Raw genomic sequence first — 16,948 nt, forward strand, 5'->3', positions numbered from 1 at the left:
GATTAGTAGTGAGAATGACGGTGCAGCCGATCCAGCTACAACATTCAGCCAGTCACTGATTTAGATGGTATTTTATTTGTCTAGTGTGCAAAATATTATCCTTGTTGCCTAAAGCAATAGTTACCGCATCACAGTAACATGACTTTGCACTCATTTAGTGCATCTCTCTCTCTCTCTCTCTCCCCCTCTCTCCCCAGGCGGATAATGTTAAGCGCATTTGTGCAACTGTGACATTTCAGCCAGCTGGAAAGAAGCTGCTTTGCTGAAAAAGAAAAAAGGGAGGCACCAAATTGTCCTTTGTAGGAGCTGTACATTGAAATTCCTGAAGGCAGAATGTAATGTAGTTTGTTGTAGTGCTCTGGCTCTGTATTTGTGTGCCGTTTGAATGTGCAATGACAGTAACTATAAAGTGCTGAGGTTGTTTGCATCCACATTCAGTCATTGTCAACTAAAATGAAACGGCTGCGTGACCTGAAATCTAGAGCAGTGGAGTACACGGAACACAACTTTATATTTGAGATAAAAGTTTCCATCAATGTAAATATTCCACCGCATACCTTCCCCGTGGTGTTTTAATGTGTGGCTTCTGCTAAAATGTAGAGCAGCTGCACTCAGATCCAATCTTGAATTGTTTCCCCAGCACGGGCGAATTTTGTTAGTTTGATGAAATATTCAGTGATCCACACTCTGCAACCATGAGAGCACGTTTGCGAGGGGAGTACTGTGATGTAGAACACTGTGAACCGCACAAAGGTTTGAGTGCACCCCCATTTTCGAAGTATATGTTGAAATTGAATCATTGGATGGGAAAAAGAGCAGTTTTCAAACACAAACCTCATTAATCTCGTGCGAGATGAACTGGGGAGAAGGTGAAACCTGCTGGTGCAATACAATCTTTGATTTCCAGAGCGCGTGAGCGTGTGGCTTTTAGATGCCATGATAGTCTTTTTAATTAGCTGATACGTTAATTATTTATTTTCATGTCCCTGAATTGTATAAATATAAATAAACACAGAGCGTTTCTTGGCCTCACCGTGGTGCTGCTTCAGGATGCTGCCGAGCCCAGTGAGCGGTGATAAAACTGTCTACAACCCAGCATGTCCTGCGAAAACCTCAGGTCGGAGAAATTTCTCCAGAGCCACATGAGACTGCTCACTGTCCTAATCTCCCAAATAAGCCTTGACATGTAATTCCACTCACCTTGCCCCCTCAGGGGTGCTGCCCATCAATAAACAGTCCATTTAGTGCGGGAGTCACTCTAAACTTCAACTCGAAGGAGAAGTTTTGTGAGTCATTTTCTCCAAACTCCTTCCTAAAGAAGGAGTTCTTCCATGAATTTGCACATTTTCTCTGTGTATTTTCAAATGTTTTCCTCTCCTCTTCTGTGCCACTTTACTTTTGACTAAGCAGCCAGTCGGCATCCGTTCTGGTTCACCTTCATTAGTTTCTTGATTGACTACCAGGACTGGTAGCACATCCCCCCTGGATTTTGCCACCTCGCCCTTCCCTTAATCTCCCATCCATCACTCCAAATCAAGGCTCAGATCGCCTCCGGCCATCACTCCGTTCCATGCAATTTCATGGCTGCTTGTGTGGCGAGACGGTTCCCCTGCTGCTCCGCATTGAATCTCTTTAATTGAACCAACTTTTTGGCACAAGACAGCCACTCATCAAAACAACAGAAGAGGGAGACACATTTAGTTCCAGTGAATGCAGAGCCTTGTAATTGTACACTCTGGTTAATATGGTTTGGACACTTGAGAGTGCTGTCTTTTCCTCTACCCTCTCATTCAGATCTCAGACACTCCTCCTCAGAAAGAGAGTGTGGATGGAAATGCCTCAGCTCACTGCTAATAAATAAAATAAACCGCATGTGGTTTTGGAAAATGAGAAATCTCAACTTAATCCTGTCTCCAAGGAATATCTTTAGTTTGAAGTTGTTGGGGAGCCGAACTTTCACTTACACTGAGTCACACTTCAGTGGGGAACAATATATCCCATTCTCAGCGGTTGTTTATATTAAAAGATAATCTCTGCCATGTTTGTTGTTAAATCACAGAATCTCGAAAAGGTCAGTTAGATTATCTGCCATAACATTACTGCATTATGTCAGAAAATGACATATTTTGAACTTATCGTGTGTGTCATCTATAATAAACATGCACCATTTAAAATGTCAGCAGCATGTGTGTGATGACTTTCTTTACACATGCGTATTTATCTTTTGAAGTAGCAGTGTGTGTGTGTGTGTCTGTGTCTGTGTCTGTCTGTGTCTGTCTGTGTCTGTGTGTGTCTGTGTGTGTCTGTGTGTGTGTGTCTGGGATTCTCTTGTGTTCAGGTTCAGGCTTGGGGCCACATCCCTTCTGGCTTTGTGACATATTTATACATTTTTAGAGCCACTAGTATAATATGAGTCATTCAGCAGATGGAAAGGTAAATTAAACTGACCTTTGTTGGCCATCTGTCAGTTCTTTATCATTGTTCCACTTTATGATGACATGCACTTGACGGGAGCATAGACCATATGGACTGAAGTAGTGAACTAGAAGAAAATGTCCTTTTTATATATGTATATTTATGTGTATATATATATATATATATATAAATAAAGGACATTTTCTTCTAGTTCACTACTTCAGTCCAACCCGTGACTAAGAATATAGTCTCTGCTGGTTGCTAAAAGAACTCTGTTTGAACAGAAGACAATGAGAAAATGAGTCTACATCACACTTGATTTACAACATCACTGACCATTTCCCTGTTTATGTTCTCAGTTGCTAGTTTCAGGTCTTCTTCAATAGCACATTATGTCCGTTTTGTAAATTGTGTTTCCTTTCAGAGGGAAATAGGAAAAACTGATACGGCACTGGTCAGGATTCACAACGGTAGTTAGTTTTGAAATTGGAGGATTGTGTCTTTTTATATGCAATCTATGGAGTCAGAATCATGATCATGCTATAAAAGCTTTGTAAACAAAAACCCTACAATGTTCAGCCTTCTAAGTCCTACTGTTATTGCATATCTGTTTGAACTGACTGCAACACCTCCACTCATTCATGTGGGGAAGTGATGAATTCATAAAGGCAACAAAAACTTACATATTTTAATGAATAAAGTTTTAATTGGTCAACTTATAGTCATTATTTTAATATGTAAGATGAGCTATAATATAACTATAAGTTATTTGCATAGTTATATTAAGCTTTTTTGGTAGAGAAACTTGCCAATGATAACATTTTGCCCACAAGTTGTAGAATGAATGTAACCATTGTATTCATAACATTAAGTAAGAGTTTTTTGGGGTTTTTTCACAAACCCAAGGCAAAGTAGATTATGACAAGTCAAATGATTGCAGGTTCGTTCAAACTGCAGCCGTACGTGACGGCACGCCTCTCTCTTGTGTTCACAGCCAGTGAAAACTGCCTCGACTTCCACCCCATGTTCTTCACCCACGATCGCTCCTTTGAGGAATTCTTCTGCATCTCCATCCAGCTGCTTAACAAGACGTGGAAGGAGATGAGAGCCACAAGTGAAGACTTCAACAAGGTACACTGTGTGTGCGATCAGCTAAATGAAACCCACCATGCTGTCCCAGTTCCATCTCTGCTGATAATTAGGGCCTGAGCCACCAATGGCAGGGGCCAAAATGGGAGTTTAAAAATAGTTTCCAAATTTGAAGTCGCAAACTAGTGGTGTGTGTTTATTTTACACATGTCATCTAATAATATGTAGTATAGATTTGGGACACACAAATGCAGCAGTGGTATTTTTTGGATTTTACTGCATGGATGACAGTTTGTGATGCAGGTTTTTGCTTGTTTTGTAAAGCCATGATACACATGTCATTTCCATCATAAATCACTGATTCTCTGCACAGTCACATTCTGTGATAATCGCTTATGAGGATGGCATGTGCATTCAAGTGTCAGACCCGATTAAGGGGCATAGACGAGAAAATGTGTTTTAGTTTTAATGTCAGCATAGAAAAGCATGCTTTAGGGCTTTCTTTTGAAATGATACAGATGGAGATTCTGGAGATTTGCCTTTTTTTTTTTACCCCCCTGACATGAAACATTAGCTGCCTCCATGGACTGAGCCACTGATTAGGCTCCTACATCTTCATCTGGAGCTGGATGAAGATGAAATTCTTCCTGTAATCTTGAGAATGTTGATTCGGTTCACGCTGGAAAAATATGTGTCTGGCCAGACGGTGATAGTAATGAGGTGTTTGCGACAGATTCTGTGTGCTGTGTTTCTGAGTTGGGCGTCCGTTGTAGCAGTCAGCAGATGCTGTGTGCTTTTCCCAGCTTTGTCAAACTAATTATGATATCAAACGTCAAGTAAGTCAACACAAGCTACAAGCCGCCTTGTGACCAGGTCACTGCTTACACAGTGATTTGCTGTGGTTCAGTCCTCAGAAAAAGTGCCCTTATATAAGTGAACTAGTCCTTCAGTCTGTGCTACATGAAGATGACACTGTAGTTGCTAATTCGTTGTTTTTGGTTTTTTTGTTGTTGATCATGATAAATAATGTTGGGGTTGCATCGTCCTCAGTGACATTGGTGAAAGTTAAATGATGGGAAAACAACCGTGTGAATGCCGCAATATTGTCTGACGTTCACTAGCGCACAGATCCAAGATTAAAAAGAAAGAAAATAAATTTTATAATTGGTGATATTTTAATAAGATGCATTGTTTTGATCCATTTTTGTCCTTTCTGCCCTTAGAGCTGCAGCGCACACACACACACACACACACACACACCCACACCACAGACATGTTTTCCCCTTGCAGTGGAGTCACAGTGGGTGAACGTCACTGTAACTGGATTTTACAGTGACACTTTGTCAGTTTTTGCCCATCATTTAAAAGTTAAAGCCCTGGAATCAAACCCCCTCTACAGCAAACGGGTAGAGAGGTGATATTTTTCACTTGTGCAGTTTAATCACGGGGCTGGTTAAGTTAACAGAGAGCTGGTGAACCCACCCTCTCTGTCGGTCTCTCTCTTTCTCTACTAGTACCTGCAGCTTCACAACAGCAGCAGCAGCACAAACAGGTGACAGTTCCTTCTCTCTCTTAACTTCTGTCAGGAAAATGATTTACTCCTCTGACTGTGACTTTTTTTTGAATGGGCAGCTCTTTAGTGGACTCAGACTTGGCAATCAACAGTAAATATTGTCTTTAGGGCCAAAATGAGCTGAGGGGAGTGTCCCTAATTCTCTATAGCAGCTGCTGGAGTTTTATTACATGAAATTGCCCAAAGCCTTCAAAGAGACTGTAGCAGATTTGTCATGATGTTGTGTTTGTCTAATCTAAATGATAAAATGAACGGAAACGTTGTGTTAAGTCAGTGAATGTACATGTACCAGAAGTTATAAGACCATCTCTAATAGACATGATGATTTTCATTTGTGGTTAAAACGCAACATTCATGCTGTAAACACAGCTCCCCTCGCAGGTTGTTCTGTTATTCCATCCTGTCCTCCTCACCCTCTCTACCTCAAAGGCGACAGCCGATTGCAATCAAATTGAAATAGACGATGCTTCCCATCCTTCTCCCCAGCCTCATCCTTCATAACGCGGTACCTTGGGATTTTGAAATTCAGCAGCAGCTTGTCAGTAGTAGGACTATTTGGTCTCAAGGGCTCTCTATCAGCTAAATGGTGCGTGTGCAGCTCAGCGCTTCCAGACTCAAATGCTGAGGCTCAGTTTGCAACGGCTCTGAACTCAGAGACACTCTGGAGACATCAGCTCCTCTGACGATGTCGGAAAGTTGCAATTTTCCTCACAATTCTGTCAACAAGACACTCGGATGTTTATTTTAAACCGAATCTGTCACTGACTGTGCATGAAAGAAACTTTTTTTTTCCTCTAATGTAGATGACTGTGGCCTAAAAAGCACACAAGAAAAACTTGATGCAGATTTTGCATCAGTACGAGAAAATGCAAATTATAAAACCAATTTAGATGAAATAGAAGTATATGTTTTAGAGTGGTGGAGACATCTTCGTGAATAGAGAGACATAGAACAGGACATTTGGCTTCTTTCACATTTACTGCTACAGCCAGACTCACATAATAAGGGAGAAATTAACAATTTAGACCACAATCGTTTGGAATCATACAGAAACCAAAACAAAACAAACACAGTCATGTCTCTGACCCATGGTATCATGCTTAGCTCAACCCAGAGCCTAATCAACAACCCTTTTTATATGCACTGTGTTATATGCATTATAATGCATTGGGTGTTTATGGAATCGGAACATATGAACAGTTTTCATGATATAAATAACAAATAATTTAAAAAATAATGGATTAAATGAGTCAAATAAATAATATAAATCATCAAATATCAAAGGTCAAATAGATTTGTATACAGAGCAAGGGCCCTGATACAATCCCCTACTCTATAGGACATAATCCTATCAGTAAAGGACATAATCCTGCCCACATAGTGGTAGAGTACACGTTATAGTGCTCCAGCTATTAGCACAGTTAGCACAAATGTGCTTTGGGTTTTACTGATTGCAATAGTCTGCTATATATTCTATTTTGTATCAGTCAGTCAACATTTCAACAACAGTGAAATGGCAACAGTCCAATAATGTGACCAGTGATTTAGCTATTTATGAAAGAAACCTCAGAGTCTGTGGGAGAATGATGCGCCGTGTCAGAGATAATTCTGGGGGCATTCAATTCAAATCAGATGGTGTACGGATAGATTTCCCTTCAGCTCCGACGGCCGCTGGCACTGAGCTTTCTGAGGTGTGGAATACTAAAGCACCTTGTTCCAGGTTGTGTCAGTGTTTGGGTGGGCGCAGCATTTCTTAAATGCTGATGGCTCTCTCAGCGGCTGGCTCTTCATGGCTGACCGAGCACCTGCGCCGTGCACAAAGATATGCACACACACACACAAGCTCTCACAAGATATACTTGGTTGTTTACAACAAAGGCTGAAAAGAATCTTGCAAACACTGGAGCTCTACGGCCTACACACACACACACACACACACACACACAGATATGTGTGTCCTTTTTTATTCTTTAAATTTCATTAGTAAAATATGTGGTTCTACAGAACAAGAGACGTGTACATGCTGTGTGTACACAGTCCGTGTGTGTGTGTTTAATGGAGGCAAGTGTGATGCTCAGAGCGCACAATGTTGGCCGTCAGGCAACCGTTTCCCCTGTTTCCTGTTTCCATAGCAACCACTGTCCAATTACCGCTGCTGTGCTGCAGCACTCTGGATCTGTGTGTGTGTGTGTGTGTGTGTGTGTGAGATGGAGCCACTTCTCCGCTGCATGTGGGCACGTCTGTGTTTTATGAGCGTCAGTCTATCAGACGCTCGGTCTTGTACGGCCGTTTGTCTCTCCATCCAAACATCTGTGCTGAGAGTTTCTCCTCCTTCTCCTCCTTCCCCACAGGAGAAAAACAAAAGCCTCATTCTCTCTCTCTCTCTCTCTGCTCGGGCAAAAAAAAAATACAACCTCACCAGTGAAGCAGCGTGCAGCCACTTGAAATACCCCTCCTCCTTCTTCTCCTCCTCTTCTGTCATTCTTCCCTTCCTCCCCTCCATCAAATCTCTCTCTCTCTCTCTCTCTCTCTCCCACACACATACACACATATCATGTGATCCATTTGCTCTGCCATCATTGGCGTCTCTGGTTGTGGCGTGTGTCCAATCAGGGCATAAGCCTGGAGATCAACATAAGTGAAGCAGAGCAGCCTGGCTGATGCTCTTAGATTCACAGTGGGAGGGAGGAAAGGCAGATAGAGAGACACACACAAATGTCAGAGTAGGGAGAGGATAGGTAGAGTTTGTCAGAGTGGCTTTTATTTTGAAGTAAAAGATTTGATGCCGAAAGAGAGTCGAGCCGGAAAACTAAAGGAATGAACAACTAATTCAGGAACAAAGAGAAAAGGCAGGAGGAGGAGGTGCAGGAACTGTGTTGACAGACTAGTCTTCCCTTGTTGTGGCTAACGCTGAAGCTAAGTGTCTACACTCAGCTAGACTGCTCTTCCAAGGAGCCATCTGCTCCCTCCCTCCATCCAACCATCCATCCATCCATCCTTCCAGCATCCTTGTCTCCTGTCGAGAGGTTACAACTCCCTTCTCTGGCAAAAGCAGGAGGATTCATCAGTCACTGTGGAGAGTATCACACCACACTTGGAAACATGGAGGTGACGTGTAAGTATCAAGAATGGAAATAAGGATTGAGAAAGAGAGAGTGCTTTGCAAGTGGTTATCACGGATGCACGGAGCAAGGGGTGGTGGTAGTAGTAAGGGAGGAAGAGGGAGGGGAGTGTCTGTGTTGTTGCCTGGCTGCGGAGGAGGAGAAGTGGGGAAGGATGAGGCAGGGAGAGATGGAGAAGACGAGGCAGGAGCAGAACAGCGGAGAGGGAGAGAAGCGGCAGATGGGCTGGTGTAGACTCGACGAGGCGTAAGCAGGTTAGACCAGGACCTCGGTCAGTCTTTTCATGAACACACACACACACACACACACACACACAAACTCAGTCACACAATCATAACCTGATAGATAGCACCCAGAAACCCATGCATGTATACACACATGCTCCGTTCACCTACCCCCCATCTCACACACACACACATGCATCATCTGTATTGTACAATGTGTGGGGTGGGGGGTTGGGCTTTGTTGTTGTGAATGAGATTACTCCACATCATCAACACCCCTCCATTTGTCATCATAGCAATCCAATGCCAACACTCCAATCCAATGCCAGACTTTTTGTGAACTGTGTGAAGAAACGTCTTTTACTGTCTAACAAATGTTCAAGCGAAGAAATACTGTATCAAAAGTCATAATAGTAATAATAATAATAATCCGTAAGAATTTACATTATATTTGTGTAATATAGTCTTTTCAGTTTCGGTACAATAGTTTGAACAACTATGGTTCAGCAGTGGTTGCAGATGGCAGCACGTGCCTTGAAAGCAACTCTCTGCTGTATAGTTTTTCAATCCACATTTTTTTACTAGACGTCGTTCTTTGCTCCGACAGCTCTGGCTCTGGATATGACTGAGGCTGGAGCTGATGGCTTGAAGTGACTTGCATGAGGACCACTAGGGTCCTCCAGCTCTCTAATGTTTGACTCAGAGGATTTAGGAGGAGAAAAGACCTTCACCTTATTCATGGAGAAGGGAAAGTCAAGATCAGAGCCGGAGATGAAACTGCTCCCAAAAATGAGAGGGAAGTTCAATTCCAAAAAAACATTGTTCTTCGGTGTCCGAGGAGAGGGCTCCGGGTGAGCACTTTAGCTGAATAATGCCTAGGTCAAAATGCATGTTTTAAGCACAGTGGTAGATAGAAGTAACAGACCCTTCAGGACCCTTGGCCCCCGAAAATTGATTGTTTTATACAGTGCAGTGAGTTACTGTGAACCAAAATCAAGAACCGGTCTGGGACACCTCATAACCTCCCCACAGAAAGTCTGGCATGATTGATTTTATATTGTTCTGCCTTCCAAAATGTAACAAGTCATGTCCTAAGGTCACAAATGTAAACAGCCTACATGGCAAACTGAAAGAGAAGTGATGAAGTTACCTCAAATTCTCTTTCAGGGACTGATGGTCTAACCAGTCCTCCTCTCATAACCCAACACAGTAAATATCATACATACATGCTTCTGACGCCATTGCTAGTTTTAGTTTGGTCTTTTCTACGGGTGACATCCAGCAGCTCCTTGTTTTTCCTGCTCGATTTGTGGCTGTTTGTCTCAACAAGACGTCAAGCTTTGTATGAGAATGACTGTGGGCGTCTGCCTCGGCTTCCATGGGACGTTTACACCAATCGCAAGGGAGTGATGTTTTTTTTGTCTCCCAATCAGCGGATTGTCAAGGGTAGAACCGGTCTTGAGATACAATTTTACTCTGGTACCTCAAGCCGGGGTCTGTGTTTCCACACTTGCTTACAATATGAGCAACAGAGGCCCAAGAATTGTGACCCTGACGTGGATTTGAACACTCAGTCTTCTGATCTGGAGTCAGGCACTCTACCGTCGAGGCACCAGAGTCTGTTACACATATAGACCGACGGAGGCTTGTTGCGCGAATGTGGCGAAGTCTGCCATCTCTGATTGCCTTGTTTTGGTACTTTTGGTACTTTCCTAATGGAAACCGTACTATACCGAACAAAACTGTTCCACTTGGTGGAAACACGGCTATAGTGACCATCGCAACAAACCAAAAGATCATGTAGTCAGCACTCGGCATTAATAATGTAACACAAAGCTTATTTTTTATTGGTGTTGGACATTTTTTCGTTCTGGCCGAGGTATGATACAGAGGACAGGAGATAATCTGCTTTGTTCAGCCAGACTGACCCGTCCCATGTGGGATTATCCTCAAAAGCCCCGGCAACTGGAGCTGATTGACACTCTCATCAACCCTCATGAATCTGTTACGAATGATGTGCAGTTCAAGAATATTTAGTCGTGGTGTTTAAATTTAGTGAATTAATATGGGACACTCTTAAGCAACATGACATGAAATTGCAACATAATGAAATTGTCACACGTGATGTGACAATAATGAATGCCAGTGCAGGTGGCAAAGGTTTTGGGTGGACGCCATGTTTGGATTCCAGGAAGCAGTGGATGACCGTTGGTGAAAGTGTCACACACACTTCCATATGCCGTTGTGCGTTGCATAAAACAGTACAAAATATGACTAGAATCATCAACCACACCCCCAATCCTCTTCCTGCATTTTATGTACCTCGCCTTTACCTTTTTTCCTCCTTTAGTATTCTATATCTTTTCCTTTTTGTTTTTGTCTTCTCCCTCCTGCTCTTCCTCTCTCATTTTTCCTCCTCCTCTTTCTTGTCTCTTGACCCCCCACCTCTATTGTTGCATTCAGACAGGCTATTTATATCATGGCCGCCTCACCCTCCCACCTCTTATACAACGTTGTTGATTTGTTTCCACACACATTTATCCGTGCATATGCATACGTGTGCGCACAAATAACTGTGGTGTGTGTGATGTCGTTTGTTCTGATGTTTTTCTTTCTTTCTTTTCGTGTGTTACAAGGGCAAAAGGGTGGATGCCGAGCTTTCGAAGCTTTGTGTCTCTCTACAAACCTTCTTGTGTGTGTTTCTGTGTGCGCCTAAAGGGGCATCTCTGATCTCAGCGTTGCAGCGTTGGCCCACTCACGCTGCCAAAGCTGAGCTTACTAATCAGACCACAGAGAGATCTTCGGCCATTAGCATCAAACTGTCAGAATTGCATGAGTGGAGAGGCAGAGCAAACATTTTGCTTTGTTGTGGATCAAGATAATGATCTTCTGGTCTCGTTGCCTCAGCAGCTCCCTGCAAATCGGCAGGGGAAAAGACAACTGAACTCTAGTTTACTCTATAGTACTCTTTGTAATTATTGATCTGTTCATTTTTCTTTGTAAATGAATGTGCATTACTATGTAAACGCCGTTTACAATGTGTACTTTAGGCTCCTTGTAGACAATGAAAAGAGCCAACAAAGGCTCTCAGGTGTTGAAGTGACTCTTCCTTGATACACGCTGGAATGCGGCCGGTGTCGTGTTATCATTGTTGGTGATCGTATTTTCTGAAGTGTGCTCGAGTTTGGGTTCAAGTTGAAGTGTTTTGTCCCGTTTGTGTGGAAACAATGATTTGTTTCAGGAGGTGAAACTAACACAGCGCTTTCTTACTCAGACACTCACTGTCCGTGGTCAGAGTGTCACTGTTATGAGGCTCACCTTCCTCCAACCATAAGAAGTGAGGAAACACGGCATATGTTTGCTGCAACACTTGCTCTCCCTAAGCAAATGAGCTGATTGAATGAACTGTTGCTCTGTGCAATTATCAGCTTAGATTTTTGATTTAAAACCCCTGCAACTGATCTTAATGATGATATTTGCATTTTCTCTGACAAAACTGGATGCATTTATTTCACCAGGCGTTGAGTGATGCATTGTTTGTCAACTGAAGGATGGTGTTTGTTCCTAATGAGAGCCGTTGCCTATAATGAAATACTACCTGTTTTGATGCCCTTGAATGGTTATTTAATCACAGCCAATTTGCTCATCCCTGGGAGACAATTAATGCGGAATGTTCATATTTTCATAGAACAACTGCACCACAATACAACAACATTACTCATTACGGCAACACTGTGCACAAGCCAAGGTCAGAACTTGGCTGCCATCAGCATTTTCGTGATCGACTCAACTAAAGTGGTGATTTCCTGGGTGTACGTACTCTCCTGTTATTCATATTATGTGCTGCGCTGCACCTCGTGGAGCTGGTTGCTGGAAAAAGAGCTCCTCCGAACATATTGTCTGACCATGCACTTCTGGCCCCTCGCTGAACTGACCTGCACCTCTCATGCAGAAGGGAGAAGACTGTATAGACTGTATATAGGAATTCTGTGTGTGGATTCTCTCCAGGATCCTCCCAGAAGAGGTTAATTAATCAGCCTAAATTGACCCTAGGTGTGAGTGTGAGGCAGTTTTCCGTCTCTGTCTGTGTGTTGGCTCAGTGATGAACTGGTAATCTGTCCAGGTTGTTACCCCACCTTTCACCCTATGTCAGCTGGGATTGGCTCCAGCTCCCCGCAACCTTCATGTGGAGGATAAAGTAGTAGAAAATGAATGACTGAGAAGCTGAGGAAGTAGGCACGAGGGGGCTATGCTGCAAAAAGTTAAGTTAAGTTAATGGTCCCAGTTTGAGGTCCAATAGCATTTTGTAAATAATGTTCCCGTTTAGAGGAAAATAAAGCATGCCTCATTTGAGTGGGCACCAGTGTGTGAATTATCCAATAGATAATCATGAGGCATCAAAATGAGAGTTCATTTTTTTACCGCAAGACTATGTCCATTCTTTTGTGTATATAGTCTACGTGAAGAACAGGATCAATGGAAGGGGTTTGGTGTGTGTGTACATGGGCATATTGGGAATTTCTCTGAAATACAATAGTAGTTCTTTTTTGTGCATGTCCATGCTTACTGTGTAATTCATGTAAATGAAGGAACAAACGAGAATATTTGCAGGATCAGTATGCACACTGACTTTGGCTGTATCTGCCTCGCCGACAGTGCAGTATGTGCTGTTCCTTGTGGAGCAGTAATCCCATTAAACCGGTCCCTGGGGTTTTCAGTGATAAAGAAAGAGAGCTGTTTTCCAGTTCACTTTTAAGTTACATCTACCCCTTACTGCTCCACTTTATTTCATTCAAATATCCAGATACGGTGACATTTTTTATTTTTTTTTTTACATTAGAGCTGTGCAGGGCAGATACGTAATTGAAATTATAATGGATCGAAGTGGTGCCTATTCACTTGCTTTCAGCAGAATTTACATAGAGCCATGACATGGTTGTCAGGAGAACGTAACAAAAAAAAGCTCACTGTACTAAATGTAATCTGGGAGTCTGACTGTTTTGCAGAATTCATTGCTCTTTGTTCTTTTGTGCTGACTGCCTGGCAGCCTTTTGTGGGGCATTTATATTAACATGTCATTCAACCAAGCTTAACAACGTTGGAGACTGAACCTTTAAAATTTGGAATTATGCTGTGAAACCGTGAATTACCATTTGCTCGGCTGCAGCCAACAGTTATTTTGCCCAGAGCATTGGGTGAGTATTTTTTATTTATTTAGATTGAGATATTGTTTTCCTACTCATTTTCCAGTTACATTTTTAAAATGCACTTTATCGAAGAGCATACAACAGTTGTTGTTGAGGCTATTTTTTACTGATATACACCGACTCATCCATAGAATATAAAAAGTGGACTCAGTCTAAACAAATCCCATTGTGAAGTATCAAGAGTTGTGATTTCACCAGCACAATAACACTGGTCTCCACTCATATGTGCTGTACTTTATGGTCTTTATGGTTCCTCTAAATGAGAACATCATTTACAAAACTGACAAGTTCTATTGAAGAGGAGCAATTGAGACCATCCTGTAGACTTTCATTCAAATGAAATTCCTTTTGCACCTATTAGTTACCTCGTGGTGGCTTAAATGCCACGTATGTCCTACTACCTCCATTTTATAACGGTCTATCCACTCATGAGGTAATTACATGTTGTAGAGTGAGTCGAAGGTTGTGGATTTGATTCCTGGCTCCGCTAGTCTACATGCCGATGTGTCCTTGGGCAAGACACTTAACCCCACATGTTGCTCCTGGCAGCGTGTGACTGGGTGTGAAAGATGAGTGATAGAAAATGTGTCGCACATAGAAAACTGCTGTGTAAAGCAGCTTTGAGTGGTCATCAAGACTAGAAAAGCGCTACATAAACACAGACCGTCCAAATACTGCTTAAGTTACTCTCATGTTGTGGTTGTGTTTACAAATCTAGTTTCTGTAACCATCGTATCTACAGTACGATTCCAACGACAGCTTACATGATGCACAGCAGCAGGTCGCACTGTTGTTTCAGCTCAAGTTTCAGGTTTTTTTTTGGTTCAAATCTGTAGGAAGTATTTGAAGCCTTGCACTGTTGTGACCAAAGCAAAGCCGTGACATTTGTGCTGTCTAACTCCTGTCAGACGGAGCTGTTTGTCTTACCGTGTGTGTGTGTGTGTGTGCAAGCCCCCAAACACACACACACACACACACACGTCCTCTCCCACAGACCACATTTAGTGATGGATTGCAAAAACCGGCACAGTTGGCATTTGTTGGCATAGATTAGTGTCACTGCTGTTTCATTAAAAAAGAAAGCAGAAGGAAATGATATGTGCTTGTCTACGTACAAACAAGTCATTTTAACGTGTTAATACTTGATTTGATCTTGCGTCAACAACAGTGTTTGTTCTAATCATGGCTGATGGTGGTTGAGTTATTGGATCATTTACAGTGACAGCAGGAGAATTGGCTTCAGTTTTGTACTCGAGTCATAAATCGCTGACCACAAAATTGTCCTTGTTTTTTTTTTTTCTCCAGTTCTGTCAGCTCCACCAAAAAACGTCTGCTTCTTTACTCAATGCATTTTTATCAATTTCTAAATTTAATACAAGCCGCCACCACAGCCTCCTCTCGCTCTGTGTAGCAGGATAACACATGAGTATCCTTTCATGTCCGTCTCCATGGCATTGTTTCATTTTTAATGACACCACTGTCAAATTTGAAGAAGATAATTATTAATTGAATGTGGGATTTAGTGGCAGTGAGGGAACATGTAATTACCATTTCAATAAAGAGAGGAAATGGATTCCCTCTGTTCTCCTTTTCTCTGGATTTAAAAAAGCAGGCTCTGACAGAAGTGAAAGTGTGTGTGTGCGAGCGAGTACGCTTTTTGTTCTTCTTCTTACTTCAAAGCCTAAAAGGCAGATACTCACGTTAGTGATGGCCCCATTATCATTAAATGAGGTTGACTTTTTGATTGCTTTCAGGGAGTTACAGCGAAGGCATTATTCTGTGATTACTGCATGATTATTTGCCCACCAATCCTCTCCTCTCCTACACACTCCCCATGATTTCTCCAACCAGCTTTGAGTGGCAGATAAGCATTTGACCGACAGCTGCTAAATTATGCCATTAGCATCCTCTTAGGTAAATGGAGCAGCAGCGAGAGTCGATTGGTTGCCAAAAAGGGGATTGTCATTTGTTATGGCTGACACATTGCCCATGATGGATGGGGGTGGGGGGAGCAAGGGACTGCTCCACTGTCCTGTTTGAGCCGAAACTGAAAGCAAGAAAAGGAGGAGAGTGAGGATGAAGGAGTGTGGCAGATTAGTCAGTCTCTTCATTACGTGAGCGGCTCATGGACCAGCGCTTAATAACTTTTGCCAATGCTTGCTCCGCCTTGTAACTTTGCTGCAAAGGAACTAGGGAAAAAGAATGATGGCCTGCTGTCTGGACCAGATTAAGGAGCGTGAGAGGGAACATAAAAAGAGACAGAAATAAAGGTGGACAAGTTAGAACCAATCTTGGCTGAACAAGATTATAAAGAAGAGGACAACACCAACAATTCTGGACTTAAAAGGACCAGTGTGTAACAGTTAGGCGGGTTTATTGGCAGAAATTAAATATACTGCCCATAAATATGTTTGTTTTGGTTTTGTGGCCTTAGTAGAAGCCTTTTATTTGTACCTTAGGTAAGCGCTTGCTTTATGGAGGCCATTATCTTGCACTTCCATGTTTCACAGCACACCTAATGGATGTATGTGCACTGTGAACTGGAAGCTGGAGAACAGCTCTGCCCGAGTAAACCTGATCCATAAACCAATGAAGAAAGGGGAAGAAACCACAGCGAGAGTTTGAGCTGTGAATCCTTGCTGTTGTGCTGAAACCACCGTAGTTCTTTTGCATTCTTAGGGAAAGAGAGCGATTAGCAGAAGAGTCTTTTGTTTTTTACATTGCTCAGTTTCACCAGTAGATGACACTAATTGTCACTAGTTATTACGCACTGGGCCTTTAAAAAAAAAATCAGCGTGTAGCTCAGATGATGTCAGTGCAAAATGAGCCTAAATTTATCCTGGGTGTGAGCTCAGCCTGCAAAGATTGTTTCACCGCCGATGACATCACCTCACCTCTGCCAAGGTGCTCTGAGCAATCAGCGCATGAAAAAGAAAGATGCGGATAAAATATTCATAATGCCCGCATCCCCATCCCGCTCCCCACCCTGTCGTGAAAGGACCATGTGTGCATTTCAAATGTGATGAATATTCGCAAGTGTTAATTAGCAAGATTGCAGCCACATGGGCCAGCAAAATTGTTTTCCTGCCAGAGACATGACTGCAAACAAGGCATATTAATGAACGTTCTCGGGGGAGGGCTCTGCTGAAACACCAGCGCTGCATGGCAGTCTGTCTCTGGAGATCGGGATTAGGCTGGAAAGCAAAGCTGCAGGTGACCAGTGAGATCTGCCTTCAAAATCTTCTCAGGGAGAGATTTTGTTTGTGTTTACAATCCGCAGTCTTCACTGAAATCCAATTACAGCCTAAACTCTGTTTT

The 16,948-nt window shown here is 42.5% G+C and overlaps 1 protein-coding gene across 2 annotated transcripts in view; it reads left to right on the forward strand.

Moving 5' to 3' along the window:
- The window catches only part of LOC122786307 (engulfment and cell motility protein 1), a 45,202-nt gene that overhangs the window by 15,848 nt on the left and 12,406 nt on the right, over positions 1-16,948 (forward strand). Inside the window, exon 7 of one of the 2 annotated variants that reach the window (XM_044052509.1) lies at positions 3,410-3,546. In XM_044052509.1, coding sequence (XP_043908444.1) covers positions 3,410-3,546 — 137 coding nt within the window. Of the gene's footprint in view, positions 1-3,409; positions 3,547-7,745; positions 8,193-16,948 lie in introns of those variants that run through there. The other variant, XM_044052511.1, reaches the window with a different exon arrangement.

Source organism: Solea senegalensis, linkage group LG20 (assembly GCF_019176455.1).
Source record: "Solea senegalensis isolate Sse05_10M linkage group LG20, IFAPA_SoseM_1, whole genome shotgun sequence".
NCBI lineage: Eukaryota > Metazoa > Chordata > Actinopteri > Pleuronectiformes > Soleidae > Solea > Solea senegalensis.